Source organism: Parus major, chromosome 12, assembly GCF_001522545.3.
Source record: "Parus major isolate Abel chromosome 12, Parus_major1.1, whole genome shotgun sequence".
Taxonomy (NCBI): Eukaryota; Metazoa; Chordata; class Aves; order Passeriformes; family Paridae; genus Parus; species Parus major.
The window spans coordinates 551978-570146 of NC_031781.1; the positions used below are offsets into that span (position 1 = coordinate 551978).

Genomic DNA, 18169 nt, shown 5'->3' on the forward strand with positions numbered 1-18169 from the left:
GTATGGGCACTCCTGCTTGCTCAGGATGCATTATGAACACAGGAATGGCAACAACTTTTTTAATAATGGCCCAGTAAAACCCAGTAAAGCCAACATGGTCAGCCCTTGAACCAAAGAAGAGCAGGATATACAGGTTAGGAAATTCCACAATGGACATGAATGGAATTCTCCTGGGACATGAAGCAGTGTGTGAGGGCTGACACAAGTGGCACATGGTTCCCTTGCTGTAGAGCTCTATAAAGCTTTGAACAGAGCTTTTGAAAAACTTTTATTTTAGGTGTGCATTATTGCTAGAAGACACAAAGTATAGAGTGAAGGTTCTGAGAAATCACACACAGCCACTTTTAGTGAGGCAAAGAAGCCTTTATTTTGGGGTTTTTCAATCCTTTTATAGGGTGTTCCAATACAGGTTATCTTGATTGGTAGAAGGAACAACACCTCCCTCATCCCATTGGTGAGACAAGAGAGAAAACACTCTCAGAACATCTGTGTCTTGTTTTGGAAAAGTAACCCTTATTTACACAAACAATCCTTGAGCAAGACAAGGTTCCCAAGACTTTCCCTTGGGAACAGTCAGTCCCTGAGAGCTTGAAATTCTCTCAGGTTCAGAAATCATGTCCACAGTGCAGGGCTTAATTTCTCACTCAACAGAACAGCAAAAGTCAGTGATATTGGTAAGAGAGGGTGAAGGACATTGGTGAGAGTACAAAGAACCAATTCTCATTTTAGTGAAGCCCTGGTGTATTGACCCAGTTGTGTAAAACAACATTAAGGAAGGCATTAAAATAGTTAATGGAAACAAATTATTGCAATAACATCTGCTGGTATTAAACTCCCCTATCCCACAGAGATAGTGTGGGTTTTTTTACCCTCTTGGTTCAGACACCTTTATTTACAGCTCCAGCTTTTGATGCTGTTCCCCAGTAATGAGCTGCTGTCTCCAGAGCATCGTTGCAGTGTTGGGGAAGGGCAGGCATCCAGAGGTGGAGCACATCAGCTGCGGGGCTGGCAGGAGCACAATTCTCTGTGTGCAGGGATGGGGGCTCAGTGGGGCTCAGCAGCTTCCCTCAAAGATGGTTTTCTCTGTGCCTGAAGTAGAGGCTGTTTCTTTGATATGTGAGTTTGTGGTTGGGGGGAGTGATGGGTGTGGGAAACAGATGAAGAAAGCACAGGGAAATGCAGTGGTTTAAAGGAATAAAAAGATACTTTTTGTTGGAGTCACTGCACCAGAAACAAGGAGCCTCTGAGGAAGCAAAGCAAGCCTGAGGAAAGGGAAGTGGTGTCATTCATGGAGGAAGGGTTTATAAAGATTTCAGTCTTATCAGTTAAACTTGAAAACCCAGATGCTGAGGGATGTGGAAATGCTGTGAAGAGAAAGGCATGGGGGGACTGAGCAGGACAGGGAGCAGAGACAGGGCTTGCCATGAGCACTCTGGGCTCTCCATGGGTGAGAGGCAGGGCAGCAAGGATGGGAACAGGGGAAGGACTGGCAAGACAAGCAAACCAACCCTTGGATAGAAATGAGTGTGAATGAGGGGGGCAAGAGTTGACAGCACAGGGAAGCAGATCCTTTCACCAAGACAGGACTGTCCTGTGGTAAACCCTCAGCTGTCCTTGAACTCTCTCCTGTAAGTGATGACTGCTTTCTGCCTCTTGCTTCAGCACAGGGATCACTGGGATTTCTTCTGGGAGTCTGAGTGTGTGCCTGAGGAGTTCTGGGGAACCCTTTACCCTTTACCTGGAGCTGTGCCCCAGCAAAGCAGCACAGGCTGGCTGGGGTGGGGGGTGCTCACACCGCTCATCCCTTACCTGTCCCACAGGTGATGCCCGGTGCACACAGAGGCTGCCAGACCTGTGCCTCTGACACCCAGGTGGCCCATGCTGGGTTCTGGGGCTCTCTGGGAAGCCTGATGTGGAAAAGGGAATATGACTGGGGCAGAGCTGAGCCCAGCTGCCTCCCCATGGGGTTTGCCCAGGGCACACACATACACTGAGGCATCAAAGCCAGGAGGTACCATAGGAGGGGATGTGACAAAATCCTGCTGCCAGCCCCTCACAGAGGTTATCTGTAGTTGTCCTCCCATTCATTATTTCCCAGCTAAAGCAATGGAACAATTACAAATTTGGTTTACCTGGAAAAGCTGCTGAAAGCAGGATGAATTATTAATTCCCAGGCTGCATCCTGAAGAATTCATTTCAGTACCACACATTGAAAATTTTCCTTCATGAGAAAGAGCCTGGTCTTGAGAGCAGTCAGATTCTGAAAAAGTGAGATTCTTCCAAGCCATTATTGTATTTTCTTACAATTTTATTTTTCCTTCAATCATTTTCCTTTAGCACACTCAGCTAATATACTCAAAATAGTAGTAGGAGACGTACATATGTAAGAATTCTGTCCCTGTATAAGGTACTGAAATAACTGGGATTCCAGGGCAGAACTGGGGAAATTCTTAGCACAGTTTGTCCATATCTTATCAGAACAGGCACACTTTTCCCACAGCCTGGCCTCTTGCCAGAGGGACTGAGCAGACTTGTTGGAAGCCTCCATTGAATGGGAGAAGTAATCTTTCTGAATGGATTTTCTGGCACAACTCTTGTTGCGTGTGCAGTTCATTGTTCTGGGTGATGTGGCTGTATTTTACCCCCCAGATAAATGTTTTAGGGTTGTTTTTTTGATGATGGGAGCGGTCCTGGGAAAATAATGAGATTGCTGGTCCTATAAAATTCTATAGGCAAATTGTTTTTCTGTTGTAAGTGGTTTTCTGTGTTAATTGTGTAGCTTTGTGAGCATAATTTTTATATAAAGGACAACAGCTGACTGACCCTTGAACTTTTCAATGCTCAAAGAGCTTCTTAACTAAAAAGCAAACCATTTTCTTTTCTTCAAGGCACTTAAACAAAGTGTTATTATGCCAGTTCATGTATGCATAGATGTATATTGTGTGTTCATAGTATAGTTATATTCACTAAAAAGTACTGCTGGTGTTGTCAAAAGTAAAAGAAGTGATTGCCAGTGGTGGCACATCCTCAGTTGTTGTAAATGTCCTCCAGTGAAGTTGGAGCTGATCCCTCTGTTCACCACAGTCCTGCTGTGGAGCTGTGCCAACCTCTGTGAGCAGAGGATCCGGCCCTTTATATGTATTACAGGATAGTTAATATGATATGTAACCACAAAGTAACCGCAACACACAAAGAAGTTCTATTTTAGCCCTGCTGGAGCAAAGGAATAACTGTTAATGCTGAAGACTGAAGTGCGAGAGATTGCTCAGTGGGGGAAGGAAGCAGAAAAAAATCCAGATTTTGAGTTAACATATGTACAGACAAATTCTCACGTCCCAAGGCTAAGTTTTGTCCATAAAAATTCCTTAAGATTTGAGTCTTTGTAATTAAAACCTAAAGAATAATTATCTTAAGCTCATATCTGCAGAGGAAGAACTGTGTATTTACTTATTCTCTGCCAAAAGATCTTGTTAGCTGGAAAGATTAACAAAAAGGCATTGAGGTATAAAGAAGGGCCTTCTTTTTATTGAAATATATGTTTTGTCAACAGATTCAAAACAGAACATTCGCAACCATTTTTTCTTCCTTTCCTTTTCAAAATAGGGGTGGGGGAAGCATCCAACTCCAAACTTAGTACCTCTAATGCTTGGAAGGCATTATGATTAATTTTTGTCCTTAGGTTTCCAGATGTTGGACTTCGTCCCAACTTTTAAAGACCTCTAATGTTTAACAGGATATGTGCCGAGTGTAGTCTTTAACAGAGTTTTCTTTCATAACTCCAGGATCTATGAGAAAAGGTAACTCGGGAAACCGCTGCAGATTCGGCGCTGAACCCCCAGCGTTCCAGGAGAGCAGCCAAGGCTGAACGTGCGAGCTTGGAGCAGAGCCGTGTTCCTTCGGGATGACGATGGCCAGGGCCCGGAGCTGGCAGCAGAGCCCTTGGAACGCCCTGCTCCTGGTGCTGCTGTGCACGGGCAGCTGCCAGCAGCAGAGGGACTGCACGGGAGCCGAGTGCCAGGCCCTGGAGAACTGCATCGAGGACGTGCTGGAGCCCGGCGAGTGCTGCGCCACGTGCCTGCAGCACGGCTGCACCTGCGAGGGCTACCAGTACTACGACTGCGTCAACGTGGGCTTCGTCAACGGCAAGGTGCCCGAGGGACAGTCCTACTTCGTGGACTTTGGCAGCACCGAGTGCTCGTGCCCCAAGGGAGGGGGCAAGATCAGTTGCCAATTCATGCTGTGCCCAGAGCTGCCCCCGAACTGCATCGACGCGGTGGTGCCGGCGGACGGGTGCCCGCAGTGCGGCCGCATCGGCTGCCTGCACGAGGGACAGAAATACGTGGCGGGGCACACCTTCCACATGCCCCCCTGCAAGGTTTGCCACTGCCCCAACGCCGGCGGGGAGCTGATGTGCTACCAGCTGCCGGACTGTGACACCTTCTCCTTGAACACGGCCAGCCCGGGGGACGCCGAGGACGGCGAGCCCGAGAGGCACTACGACGATCCCTACAGCTACGACCAGGAGGCCTCCGAGGGAGACAACACCCAGCTGGAGTCTCCGAAGAAGTACAGGAGTTACTCGTCCCACCTGGAGCACGACAGCCTCAGCCAGGAGCAGAGCGAGGACTATGACTACCCGGCGGCCAGCGTGGCTCCCTCGGCGCCGGGCCCGGCCGGGCCCCACAGCGCGGGCACCGCCCCGGGGCCGGGCACCACCCCGGGGCCCGCAGGCCCCGCCGAGCGCGGCGAGCGGCGGAGGCTGCCCCGCACCACCGCACCCTCCCTCCAGAAGGTGACACGCAAGGAGGCACCGACCACCACCGGGGCTCCTCCACAGCACACCACGGCCACCACCGCGACGCCCCGGCTCCCGGAGGAATTGGAGAGGAGGCCAAAAGGGAGCAAAGAGAGGCACGAGCACGAAAGAGCCCCCCACTCTAAAATGAAAAAGCATGCCAGGAAGGAAGAGCCAGAGAGTAGCACGGATCAGGGCTTGAAGGAGGTGAACTTTACAGAGGCGAGCTCAACAAGATCATCCCGTGAAAGCGTCGAGGGAAATGATTTCCCCCAGGTGAAGTTCAGTGCAACAACCTCTCCTCCTGTTGCTCTGAAGGAAGAGCGCAGCCAGTCCTCCCCGAAGCAGTCGCAGACACTGTATCGTTACCATCCCGAGGAGGACGGGGACCCCAACTCTATCCACGCTAACCCCCGGCTGCCTGAAGGTAAGAACTACTCCAGTGTGGGTGTCTAGAGAACTCTTATTCATGATATTCATGTCATTGGTGCTCATCCTCTGCTGTATTGTTCTTACTGCTGCACATGGCCTTGAAATCAATCAATCAATCAATCAATCAATCAATCAATCAATCAATCAATCAAGTGTCTTCCATCCCTTCAGGAGGTGGTTTGTGTTTTGTTTCACAGAACAGGTACCACTTCAACCTTGCTTTGATTTCACAGACATTGGATGGGGTTTTCTGGTGTTTTAACTTTATTTCAGATGATGATTTCTTAAACTCTTGCATTTTCCTTCAATTACTTCCTTTTAACTTCTGTTGTGCTGTTAAAGAAACATCTTCCTCTACACAGAAAGATTTAATTAGTTTCTCCAGTTGGCAACTCAGTGTAATCACATTTGTAGCTTTTGTCTTCTTCTGGGAAGGAATTGAAACAGTTGTGCTTTCACTTTCTAAATAAAAATATTTAGAGCACTTGTAATATTTATCTCATGGTTGAAAGCCTGTCTAAGCTCATTAATTCAAGAACTTGAGAGATACACTCAAATACCCCTAAGGACTAGTAGGGAGAAAAAGGGCTCTCTTGCTTTATGCTTTTTTGGGGCTGGAAGTTTATGATGTTTATGATCAGCTGTGGCAAGTATACGTATTTCCTCTGTGCCTCTGAATTCCTCTTGACATCTGCAGGGAATGTTGATTATACGCTTTATGCAATGCTCATTACTGTAATAAATGCAAACTTCATCGCAGTAAATTAGCACATACACAGCTCATATTTCCAATTCATTTTTCATCAAATCAAGAGCAGTACCTCCTCTTTGAAGATGTGGCACAAAATGTTCTCACGAGACTCAGCTGCAGGATGCTTGCAGAGAATACTGATGAATCCCTAGGCAGTGGTATTTCTAAGAGCTGTGTAGGTAGCCCTTAAATCTTGAGCTGTCCAGTCCATCTCCTGGAGAAGCTTAAGGCAGATGTGAGGAGGAGAGCAGGTTTGGAGCTTAGACTCTAAGTCCCAACACAAGCAGCACCTTGTGGCTGTTCAAACAGAAAGTGTGCCAGGTCCATGGATGGAGATGGCAGCTTTTTCCTTTTCCTTTGACTTCCCTTTTACTTGCCCCAGCCTACCTCAAAATCCGAGCTGTGCACCAAGGCTACGTATGATACATGGGCCTGACTTAGGACTGACACACAGTAACCTGTTTGCTGATGTAACTTTAAAGATGTTTTCTTAAAATTAAATTGCCTTTTTTTTTTCTTTCAAACAAGGAAAAATGGGTGGAGCACCCTGAAATTTTCAATGAAAGGGTTTAAGAAAGTCTGTTGGGGTGAAAGTGTTCAGCCACACAGCTAAGTACTGGATTTTAGAGTCTGTTTGGGTGATTTGCAGTCTGTGATTTCTGGAAAGTGCTTGGCTGAGACAGGTCTGGTCGGGGGCTGGATTAGGTTGAGGTGCCTGCAGCAAGATGTGATGGATGGCATGTCAGGCATGAATTGTTCAGCTGACAGAAGCAGGCTTGGGAATCACTGTGTGCCATTTTCCCCTTAGCTGAGGTATCTACAATTTCCTTTAAATACTGCAGAGGTAGAAATGAAAAATAATGTCCCCTGGAAGCGCAGCACTCTCTGACTGGCCGTAGATCCTGCAGCTCTGAGGTTGCTGGTTCCCTGCTCCATGGAGCTGCTGCATGTTTTGGGAGCTAGCACTGGTGCCACCACACCATGTCCAACACCCAGAGCCACTGAAAGGTGGGATGTGGCCAGGCAGCCCCTGATCTGCCCCACCATCTCCATCAGGAATATTGGGGGGAAGATCTGTGTGGAACTACAGCACCCTCTCCAAAAATGAAGGATCTCTCTTGCCATGACCAGCACTCGTGCTTAGGGACAGCAGTGTTTCCACTTGTTCTGCTATTTTAATTGACATGGTTGTGATTCATGGGAGTAGCTCCATATGTTTCAACTAATAAGACACATACATCTTGTGAATTCGGTGACTCCTGAGCCAGTGGTGGAGGGGGAGTGAAGATATTAGTCAGACTTGAAAGAAAAATTAATCTCGCCTACAGATACAGAATGAAAACATAAATTTTGCACATGTATTTCCAACTGTAAAATGACAAAATCCACCAGAATTGCCAAATAACTTCTTTTCTCCCTTCAGGAATCGTCAGCATGATGTAAACTACATCAGTCCCCTGATTTTCAGAGCCTGTGGGGCTGTTGTGCTGTTCTGTAATGAGGCTGCAGCCACTCTGGCAGTGTGCAGAGTTTTGTTCAACCAACTCTCAGCAGAGTGCTGTGGGGCACATTTCTGTGACTCCACGGCCATTCTAGATTTATGTTTTGTTTAGTGTTTCTTTTCCCCCAGAGTTTAGAAAAGTTTAGATAACTATGGGTGCTTCCAGAGAGGCTTTCAGCCCAAGTTAGCTGGCTGTTGCATTTGTTCCTCCTGTTCAGCTGTATCCTGGCCCCAGAACTCTGCTGTGGTTGGATCCTGGTGCCTTTGGTTAAAAACTTGGCTTTATTACTTGTATTTTACATATCTCACTTTGGTTTTATATGTAGCTGAGTTTTCATCTCCCAAATCTTTGCTGGTTCATACGTGATCTGATGTTGGAAACAACATGGAATACTTTGGTGCTCAGAAGGTTCATTTCATGGTTTGGTTTGCTTTCTTCTTTTTAGCATTGTTTTTCATCTGTTGTATTGCCCTGTGTTCACATGAGCTCCTCAGTTCCTAAAGGAGCTGTAACTGTACAGCAGAGGTAATTACTCAGCTGAGAAAGTGTAAATTAAGTGCTTTCGCCATCAGAAGGGATGAGATTAATAGAGACTGTTCTCTTTATACAGCCTGTCTCCAAACATTGATCTTACCATGTCACTAACTGCAAGAGCAGCGAACAGGGGCATTTTAATTTCTGTATTGCCTATTTCCTCATCCTAAAAATGCCCTGATCAGGGCAGGGCTGACTAAAACATATTTCAAGAACTTAGTGTCAAATTCTGTTACGATTTTCCCACTTCCATTTCCCCATGCTCTAGCAGTAGAGTGCTATTCCTTGGATAAATGTAACTCAGGTAGCAAGGAGCCTCATTGTAAATGTTTTATAATTTGCATTCTGGTTTTGGCAGGCTAAGCAGCGGTTTGGGTCTAGCTGGACCTGTCATGTTTCAGAGTGGAGGTGTTTATCCACTTAAACTCCTCCATGACTGGTGATTTTTTTTACCATTGTGGCTTTTAGAGATAAAGATAATTGTTCTTGGGCTGAAGTGAATTGCACCAGTTTGTGAGCTGAGATCAGTGGATGTGAGAGTGGCATTTAATGCAGGTAAGTCCAGTTCAGGCAGGAGCTACTGTGAAACTTCTGAGGATGTAGCTGAGATTTCAACCAACCCATCTGCTGCATGTTTGCTGATTCTGAAACTCCTGGAGAAAGATGACCTTGAGTTTCTGAAATGAGGACAAACAGATCCATGTGCAGGTCCAGGATTTGGCCTTGATGATCCTTTTGGTTTCTTCCAACCTGGATATTCTGTGATTCTGTGAAATAAGACCTGCAGTGAGGGTATGGAAGCATTCCCTGAGCACACCCACCCTTTGACCCTCTTACTGCCCCCATAAAAAGCACTGGAGGTGGGAGAATGCTTGTGTGGTTCTTCAGAAACAAACTCAATTTACTTTGTGTTTTTTGCTATCAGGTAAAGTGTTGTCTCATTTTTACTTGAATTGCCTCAGGCTTAATCCTGTGTTCCCTACTTCCTCTCAGTCCTTTCCATTAGGACGAGATCAGCTTTGAGCCCTCAAAATAGGTATATATGGGGAATAAAAATAAACCTCTGGAGACTGGTGTGCAAGGAGAAAAAGCCTCTGGGCTAGCAAGTGTGAATCAACAAGAATTACTGCCCCAGTAGACAGTGTTCAGGGATTTCTTTGGTTGTTGGTGTTCTAAGGTGGCATGAATGGGAATAAGGCAGGCTGAGATACTTGCAGAAAGAGGAAGACTAAAATACTATAAAATTAAAAAGTGTCTATCTGTTCTGCCAGAAATGGTCTTTGTACTTTATTAGGCAACCAGATGCTGGTTTAGGAGGAAAAAATAAAATAATTCAAGCATTTCTATTAATGAAAACATCCCATGTATGATATGTGAGGGGCTGATTCCCTCATGGCTGCTAGTGCACAGCCCTCCCTGCACCCCTTCCCTTGTCACCTCAGGCATGGATTTGTGAGCAGAGGGTGCAAGGAAAGCCCAGGCCTGCCCAAATGGCACAGAGGAGTGCACTCAGAGTAATTGTTCCCAGACTCTGCAGTAAACAGTAGCCGGAGTATCCAATCTGCAGGCACAGGCAGCCAGATGTGATCTGGCTCTCTGTTTCCTCAGCCCTTGCTTGCAGTGGCTGTAGCATTATGTCTGTATCCCGTGCTTGGAGCAGTCCCATGTGAGGAATGGGAGCAGGGCTGGGGGGGCTGCTGGAGCCCCCCACCCCAGGCATGCAGGCAGCAGCTGAATTCCCAGTGTCCAGACCTGTCCTGGCCAGGGGCATGCTTTAGGGGTCAGTGCTGGTGCTGTGGGGTTTGTGTCTGGGTGATGTCTCTGGACATGTTGCTGCATGGCTGCTGCTTGACTGGCTTGTTTTGGGAGCTGCTCTGGGTCAGATCCTGCTGTTGCTTTTCCAGCTGGCTGGGCTTCAGGACGCCTCTCAGAGCTGCAGGGAGTGTTATTCTTTGCAAGAATTCCCCTGTGGAGCCCAAATCCTCCTTCACCACTGTCCTTCTCCCATTCCTCATGTGCATCTTCCTTCTAAAACTGAGGTATTAACAGGTCACGAACCCCTGGATACCAATACTTTTGCGTCAGGCTTTTATGAGGTTCTTTTGCTCCTTATCTTAAAGAGTATTTTAAGCCATGGTTGTATATTGAATAATATATATATTTCTAGTATATTGAATAAACTAGTGGTCTTTAGTTAGAGATCACAGTTTAGATGATCCTTTTCAAAGCTGCAGAGATCTGTGCAGTGGCACAGGCATGAGCCTGGTATGCAGAATGCCAAGATTGGGTGCCATGCTTTGCTAAAAGCTGTATAGCCTGTCAGTCAGATGTCTGCCGATTTTAAGAGCCTAAATAATTTAAGAAATGCTCAGATCATGAGTTCTTTTCAAACCCCAGTACTTGCCATTCTTGTAAAAAGACGTGTAAGAAGAGGGCTGGCTCTCCATTTTCCTGTGTCACTCATAAAATTAAGGTGTCAGCTGCTGCCTTCAGTGTGAACCACTGAGGACCACAGTAGGCAGGTCCAGTCTACAAACGTGTCTTCCTGCCAGTCTTGCCTCCATTAAATACCCTCAGAAGAGCACAGTTCTTGTCCCACACAGCTCTGGTGTGACAGTGAGGTGTAGTCGGACTTCCCTCTGCTGATAGTGCTTTATACCCCGGGCTGTTGGTGCTGCAGCATGGGGAGTTACTCACACAGTTGGCTGGGAGTGCTCTGCATAAGGAAATCCATTGTGTTCAGTGCTGGCACCAAGGGACTGTGCAGAGGATGACTGAAAGTGGAACAGGAGGGAGAATTCACCTGTGTGGGGCATTCAGGAGAGACCCATCCTCCCTGCAGCACAAAGCCAGGGGCAGGCTTTCCACTGAACACTGAACACAGGGGGGTTTCAGATATGCTAGACTTCAGGGGGTTTAGTTACTAAAATAGCTTAAATCTCAAATTGTTGCCATAATACAACTGGAGTTGGGTACCCAACCTCAGATGGCATCAAAATACCTCTGAAAACCCATCTCATGGGTAAAAAGCAAAGTTTACTTATGCAAAGTCAGTTCCATCCGTGGTCTGCAACAAGAACATTGAATCTAGGTTTTGAAATTCAAACCTGCTGCAGACAAAGTATGAAAATAAGATGGGAGTTTTCTTTTATAAATTAATTACTCATTTGAACAGACGAGTCTGTTGGGCTCACCAGGTTTCTTGAGGGGACTTGGATAACATTTGCTGGTTATTTATAGTAAATATCTGAGAGTATATTTTTTTTAATATGCATGATTGATACTCCTTCAGAAAACAGAATTTAAATGAGACTTGTTTGCACTAATGTGTCTGTTATTCTAATTGATCACCAAGGAATTAAAACGAACTCTGAATATAGCTCCTTGTTAGAGAAAGGGAAGTATATAAATGTAATTCCTGATACAGGTTTTGTCAGACAATAACCTTTTGAACAGTTTCAAATATGTAGGCGAAATAAACGTAGGTTTCTAGCATATGCTTACTCATTACAGGATTTGTAATTTCATTATCCCGGGCCTCACAGCGAGCAATATCTCCTACCTCTCAGGGATTCTTAGGTAACATGCCAGCAAGTAATTGGGATTTTATAAAGATCCCCTTTTTGTGCACAGGTGTTATGTTTTCTTGACTGTTCCCATTCTGTCTGTGCTGTGCCTGAGATGACCAATTCCTTTCCAAAGCCACCAGAAAGTCCTAAATCGCCATCCCAAAGCACCAGGGGTTGTTTCAGCTCAGCCAAAGGCTGGGAGAGGGTTAGGAGAAAGAAGTATTTGTTTTGTATTTAGGGCCAGCAGACCTCCTCTGCACATGTTGCCCTTCCCTGCCTTTGCCAGGGTCCAGGGAGCTGCAGAGCCACCCAGGAGCCGCCTGCCTTGCTGCTCCACTACCTGTGGGTGTCTGGGACACACCAAGCACCCTGCAGGTTTTTAAGCAGCAGCATTGCAGAATCTCTGTGTCTGCAGCTGGGCACTGCCTGCTGGAATTGCTGGTTTCCCTCCATCCTGGGATGCTCTGGTGATGATGGGGTGGCCGATGGTGGTGGAGTGTCTGAGATGGTGGCAGTGGCTCGGGTGGGTGCAGAGGGATGGGAAGGGAGGGTGAGCAGCCAGGGTGGGCAGGGGGCTCATGCTGGGGCTGCCCTGCCTGCCCTTCTCCAGCCCTGCCTGCCCCTTTCCAGCCTGGCCAAACTGCTGCACTTCTGGCTGCAGCTTCTCCAGCCCTTCCTACACCAGAAATGGAGCCATTCACACAACCCCCCAGAGCAGTAATTCCCTCCCCTTGGTGTCTGAATGCTGCTTGCTTTTGTGGTGCTGTTGTGAACCATAGGGAGGCTGATTGATTCAGAAGGGCTCAGAGTTGTTTGACCATAGTTTTGAATTACCAAGTACTAAAATAAATGTGTATGGCTTCAACAGCTCTGGGTTTAAAACCTTTTAACAGTATAAAGAGTTGCCAGAAAGGGGAGGATTTGCATCAGTAACTTTTAAAAGTTGTTGTAAAAGTTGATGCTCTTGTAAGCTGTTCCTGTGTGTAAACTATACATCTTAAAAATAGTGAAAATCATCAGATGAGATGTCATAGCCTTACTGCTGCCATGCACAGGGCAAGTAACTGCTTGCAGCTGCAGTGACTTGTACTGCCCAAGGAATAGATGTGTGTTAGTCCTGAACACCCTTCCACCAAAATTATCTAAACCGGGTGTAGGAGGATGGCTCAGGGGTAAGGAAGGTGAATGCTTAGGATGAGCTTTATTTTGTATGAGGTCACTCTGTAGAAATGTTATTTCTAAAAGCTTGGAGGGGGCTGTGGGGGAGCTGCTGCCCAGCATGGGGACTTGGCATGGGGAGCTTGCAGCCTGGTGTTGGCCACCAGACACTGGGGATAAGTACAGGAACTCTTTTCGGAGAGTTGCAGGAAAGAAATGCAGGCAGATATGCCTCCAGTGGTGTAAGGGAAGTCAACAGGTTACCAAAATCCAAATCAACTGGAAAAGCAAGTGTGAGCTCAGTACAGGATCAGCAGTGAGTGCTGTTGAAAAGGGAAAGTGTACTGGATGGGAAAAAGGGAATTTTCCATGGATGTCTTACATGGTCCAGAAAAATTTCAGCCAATTTTATGCAATATATTCTGGTCTCAGAATGGCACTGAGATGCTTTTTGTGTAATAATCCCCCTAGCACCGTGTGAGGGCTCCAGTCTGACACTGATCTGTAATAACACTCACCTCCTCCTTACATTCTCTGTGAGCAGCAGCATCAGCTGTGTTTGGAGGGAGAAGCTGGGGTTTGACTGGAGCTGGCAGGGAAAAAGAACTGAGAAGATGATGAATGAGCTCTTGCAACAAGAACATCTGGCTGTACCTCAGTTTCCTTCTCACCTTTCACTACTTTATGTTCATTTCAGTCTGAGTCTTCAAAGACATTATATGTGCTACTTGCTGGAATCATTTTCTGAGCACAGGTTAAACTGATTAATATTACAGAGTTATACATCTTCTATGAAGTGAATCAGCTAAACAGCTTCTTCTATTTGTGTTCTGATGGAGACATCCTGCAGGGACTTAGGAACCAATTACATTTTGTCAGTGGTTCGTAGCACAGCATTTGCTATACCCGATAGCAAACCTCCTGTGTGCCGATGGCACAGGGAAAAGACATTCCAGGCACACAAGCCTTGCTTTGGTGGGGAGGAGAATTCCCTGGAAAGCAAACACTGAACAGCAAAGCACACCCTGTGCTCCAGCCAGCTGAGTTGGGAGAGCAGAGCCTTGTCTGGAGGGGACTCGTGTCCAAACTTCTCTAATGTGTCATTCCAAAAGTGAGCTTCACGACTATGAAATGAAAATACGTGAAAATGTATCTTTGAAATGAAAATGGGGCTTATATAATGGTGGTTTCTTGTGGTTCTTTCTGTAAGGATAAAGAGTTCTTTTGCATTCAACAAGCAGAACAAGAAGCTCTGAGTGAGTTTAATGGTGTTTAAGGAGTCTTTTTTTTTCTTTCCTTTAATAATTGTTATGACAAATCACTAGAAAGAAGATTTGAAAGCAATGCCTGGTGGCACAGGGAGCTGTACACCCATCCCACATCCCTGCCAAATGCCGTCAGGGTTTGGCTACCAAGCTTCCAGCTGATGGCTTTAAAGCTTCCTTACACCCGACTGTAATTCTGCAGCTATGTCTATAAAACATCTTGTTTATGGCCTATAAGCAGCTGAAGATTAATATAGTTCTCCCTCTTATCCAAGAATCCTTCCTCTGCAATGTTCATTAATTTTCCTGGGTTGGAATTGGCTTGCATGGAATTACTAGTAGTTTTTGTTTCCAGATTCAAATGTACAGAGGTCTAGCCAAATGATTTTGTAAGAGATTCATTCTCAGAAACTGTTTTCATTGAAGATAACATACACTTAAGTAATGTCTCATGTAATAATAATAAAATCTGTACTTTTTCTGGTTCTGAATCAAAGTTGGTAAGTGTTGTCCGAACTCATGGCATTGAAATCAACAGAAAAACACCAGTGATGACTGGCTTTACATTGGAAGGTTCCATAAATGTTGAATTTCAGTCAGTTTGGATTGACTGTGGTGGTTTTGCTGGTGGAGATGAATACAGAGACTTTACAAAATCTTGTGCTGTGGTGTCAGAAGTTTTGGACAATGTTTTAAAGTGATGAATGTGATTTGCATGTGTTCTTGTAGTACAGACTTTTGCTTAGCTTAGCTTATGGGCCTGGGAAAGTTTTCCTAGTGGTGTCTGTGTTCTTTCTCCCTCATCCTTGGCCCCCAGGAACAAGAGGAGCAGGTTTGTGCTGTGACATGGCCAAGAACAAGTTGTGGGATAGGCAGGTCCTCTCACTGCCTTGACGACACGTGAAGCTAACCAACTGAGATGAAAAAGGAATTTTACTGCTGGTTTTCTTATTCTTGAGGAATGTAACCAGCTGGTTAAAATGAACAGGAGCTTTTGGAGCCAGCCAGTTATGTTTGCTTTCCAGTGTGAATAATTTGGTATGTGGAGAAATTGTGGCATGTGGCAGAGAGGGCAGTTCAGGCTGAGCACTGGTACACTCCTGTGGGGAGGATGAAGGAGTTTAACACTGCATGGCTGAGGCTGAGCCGCCTTTAGCCTTCCCAAGTCCGCATTTTCACTCTGGACCGTGCAGAGATCCAGTGCATCATCAGCACTGCTGTTTGTCTGCATCCCTTCAACCATAGCATCTGACCTTTATTAGGTAATACTGAAGTCTCCTCTTGGTATGGTGAACAGATTTACACAGCTTTGAAATCTGACCCTGCTGTTTCAGAGAGAGTGCTGGCTTGTTATTCAGCTTTTAAATGGAATCAATAATGTTCCTTGAAAAAAGATGTTGAAGGTCAGACCCTGTCTTGTCACTGCCATGTTAACCCCATTAGTTTCAATGAGGTATACACTCATTTTAGCTGCATTGCTCCTCTGATATCACTTTAAAATGGTAAAGAGCAACTGTTAAGTATTAGAAATTTTGAAAATGAAATGCTGTCTTTAAGAAATAACTCCTTCCATCTCACGTGGGCATACAGCAGTTGCTCTCACTTCACAAGGCTTCCTTTGCAGTAACAAAGCACTTACTTGTTATATTTTTTGGTCAGACTCAAATTCTTCTCCCAGAACTTACAGTTAATGTATAGTAAACGAATATTTCATAAACCATCTGATTGCTATATGAATACATTGTTATAACCATTTGTCTCTTTTGTTTGTAAATTCCCCAAACTGAATGTCTGTGAAATGGACATTTATGGCCACGCAGCTGATAGCACTGAGCCCCTGGCACCACACGGTGCTGAGGGTCACAATGAGCTCCTCTTCCCATGACAGGCAGGAAAGGACTTGATGCCTGCTCATCTTGCATCACCAAACACATTCCTTCGGGAAAGAAGAGCTGGTGTTGGATGATTAATGTGTTTTCCTCACCCTTGCCAGGGTCACAGAACTGAGATTCTCACTGCTCTGTTTCAAATGTGGCACAGACATCTTCAGACTCCCACAGAATGTTAATCATGCACTTGAACATAAATATCTGGACTATGGTCAGTTTTGTGCCATATGGTCAGTTTTAAACCCAGAGGAATTGCATAGTTTTCTAAGTATTTAGCATGAGAATTGTCCTTGTGTGCTGCATTTGTAGGTCAGAATGCTGCTTGTCTTGGACCAAGTCTTGGCTTAGTTTGGTGTAGTCCTGGTACTAGTGAAGAGGTCTTCACAGCAGTTTCTTATTTTATATTTTAATGGCAAGAAACATATGTATATATATAATAGAATCAAAGAACCAATAACGTTAGAAAAGACCTCAGAGATCATTAAGTCCAAACTTTCTCTCTCACTCTGCAAGGTTCAGGAAAGAGTCCATTTCCTGGAGGGCCAGGGGACCACCCTGCTGATGTGGTGATTGATTCTGTTCTCTAAGATGAACCAGGGAGGTTTCCTAACCCACTCTCATTTTTTTTTTTTTGGCTGGCTGTTTGCTGCCACCTTGCTGAGATTTTCCTTTTGCTGCTTGAATATGTTCCAGATTCAGAACCTGCAAGCTGCCAAGGCTCATGACAAGTGAGACAGAAGAAGCATTGGTGCAGTGCAAGGAGAAGGCAGGTTGGCAACGGGTGTTGAGGATGTTTTTGATGTAGTAGTCCACAGAACTTTCAGTATGGGGTGTGTGTTGCCTTACCTGTGCATTCTCCCAAGGATTAAAAGAAAATTATCTGCTCTCATAACCCATCTCCTCTCTGCTGCTCCATCAGTTTTAGTGTACAGTGCAGGTTTGTTTGGCCCTGCCTCTCATGGGGCGGAGAAGGTAAAGTTTGACCTTTATAACTTAAGTATCTTGGTCTAATTAAGAGCAGGCAGCTCCATGTGGGCTCCTGCAGCTCAGCTCAGGAGCCTGGCTGTGCGTGCAGCTGGGGGATAGTCAGGAGAAAGCTGTACTCTCATGGAGGGATGTGCAGGCTGGGCTCTAGAACAGGAGGTACAGTTGATGTTCACCACAGACATTACCCACAGCATGCAGGATGATTGTCTCAGTACAGCCAACACTGATGGGCATGTGTTTGTGACTCTGCTGGGTATCAAATGCCTTAAAAATGGTGCAGAGGAACTTCCAGCTGTGTGCTGGGGAGCTGCGTGCTGAGGCTGAAAAATGCCTTTATCTTGTTTGCCCTCTTTTATTATTCCCTATTAGTAGGACTTGGTTGGTAACTTTCAAACTGCTGAGCAACTTTTAACTACTTGTGTGGACTAAAAATCCACCTTCATCAGATGCTAAAAGAGCTCCTAGCTCGTTCCCTGAATTAGTCTGCCAAGCAGGGGAGAGTTCAGTTCTGCAGCAGTGATGACTGTTGACACAATTTATGTAATTGAAAATAAAATCTTTGTAAGCAGGAGTTTAGAAGTGGCAGAATTGCTCCACAGGTGTGTGTGGTGCTGTGGGAATGCTGGCTGGCTCAGTGTAAACAGTTGGTGTGTAGACAGATGGAAATCTTTGCATGTCCCTTGAAAGTGTGGAGCAGCAGAGCCCCGGGGCTTTGGTCACTGGAGGTCAAGCCAGGGGAGGTGTCCCCAGTGAAGCAGGGAGCCTTTGCCTGGGGAGCTGAGCTGAGCCTCAGGGCTCAGAAAATCCTCACAGTGATGCAAAGTAGGGCCTGGTTTGCAAAGCAAACAGCACAGCAAATGCATTTGTGACTGTAGCTTGATAACAAGGATGTGTAAACAGGCTGCACCTGGCTTCTTGTTTAGCTACAACACTCCCTGGATTTTTCTTCCATAACTGCCAGTTATGCAAATTGATTAATTTTGCAGATTTCTGCCTTTTGTAGCATCATGTTCAGAACAAGGAAGAGCATTAATCTAGTATGAGGTTAAAGTTGCTTGTCAGGTGTTGTGATCGTAAAGATGAATAAACTCTTCTCAGCATGGAAATATATGCCTTGGACATCACTTACAAAATTAAAGGAGTGCCAAATTCTACATCATGTTTCAAATAATCTGATATATGAGCTTATTTGTAAAGTTCCATTCCCTGGAGTCCTGTGGCTGCCCAGAGCCATCACCTTTCATTTAAAACATGTTTTTTAGAAAAATAGGAGACTCACAGTTTTCC

The 18169-nt window shown here is 45.6% G+C and overlaps 1 protein-coding gene across 3 annotated transcripts in view; it reads left to right on the plus strand.

Annotated features, from left to right (window-relative positions):
- Positions 1-18169, plus strand: part of FBLN2 (fibulin 2) — a 90455-nt gene that overhangs the window by 21681 nt on the left and 50605 nt on the right. For all 3 annotated transcript variants that reach the window (XM_019008078.2, XM_019008077.2, XM_019008076.1), the window contains exon 2: positions 3783-5222. In XM_019008078.2, coding sequence (XP_018863623.1) covers positions 3902-5222 — 1321 coding nt within the window. In that variant the 5' untranslated portion in view covers positions 3783-3901. The remainder of the gene's footprint in view (positions 1-3782; positions 5223-18169) is intronic.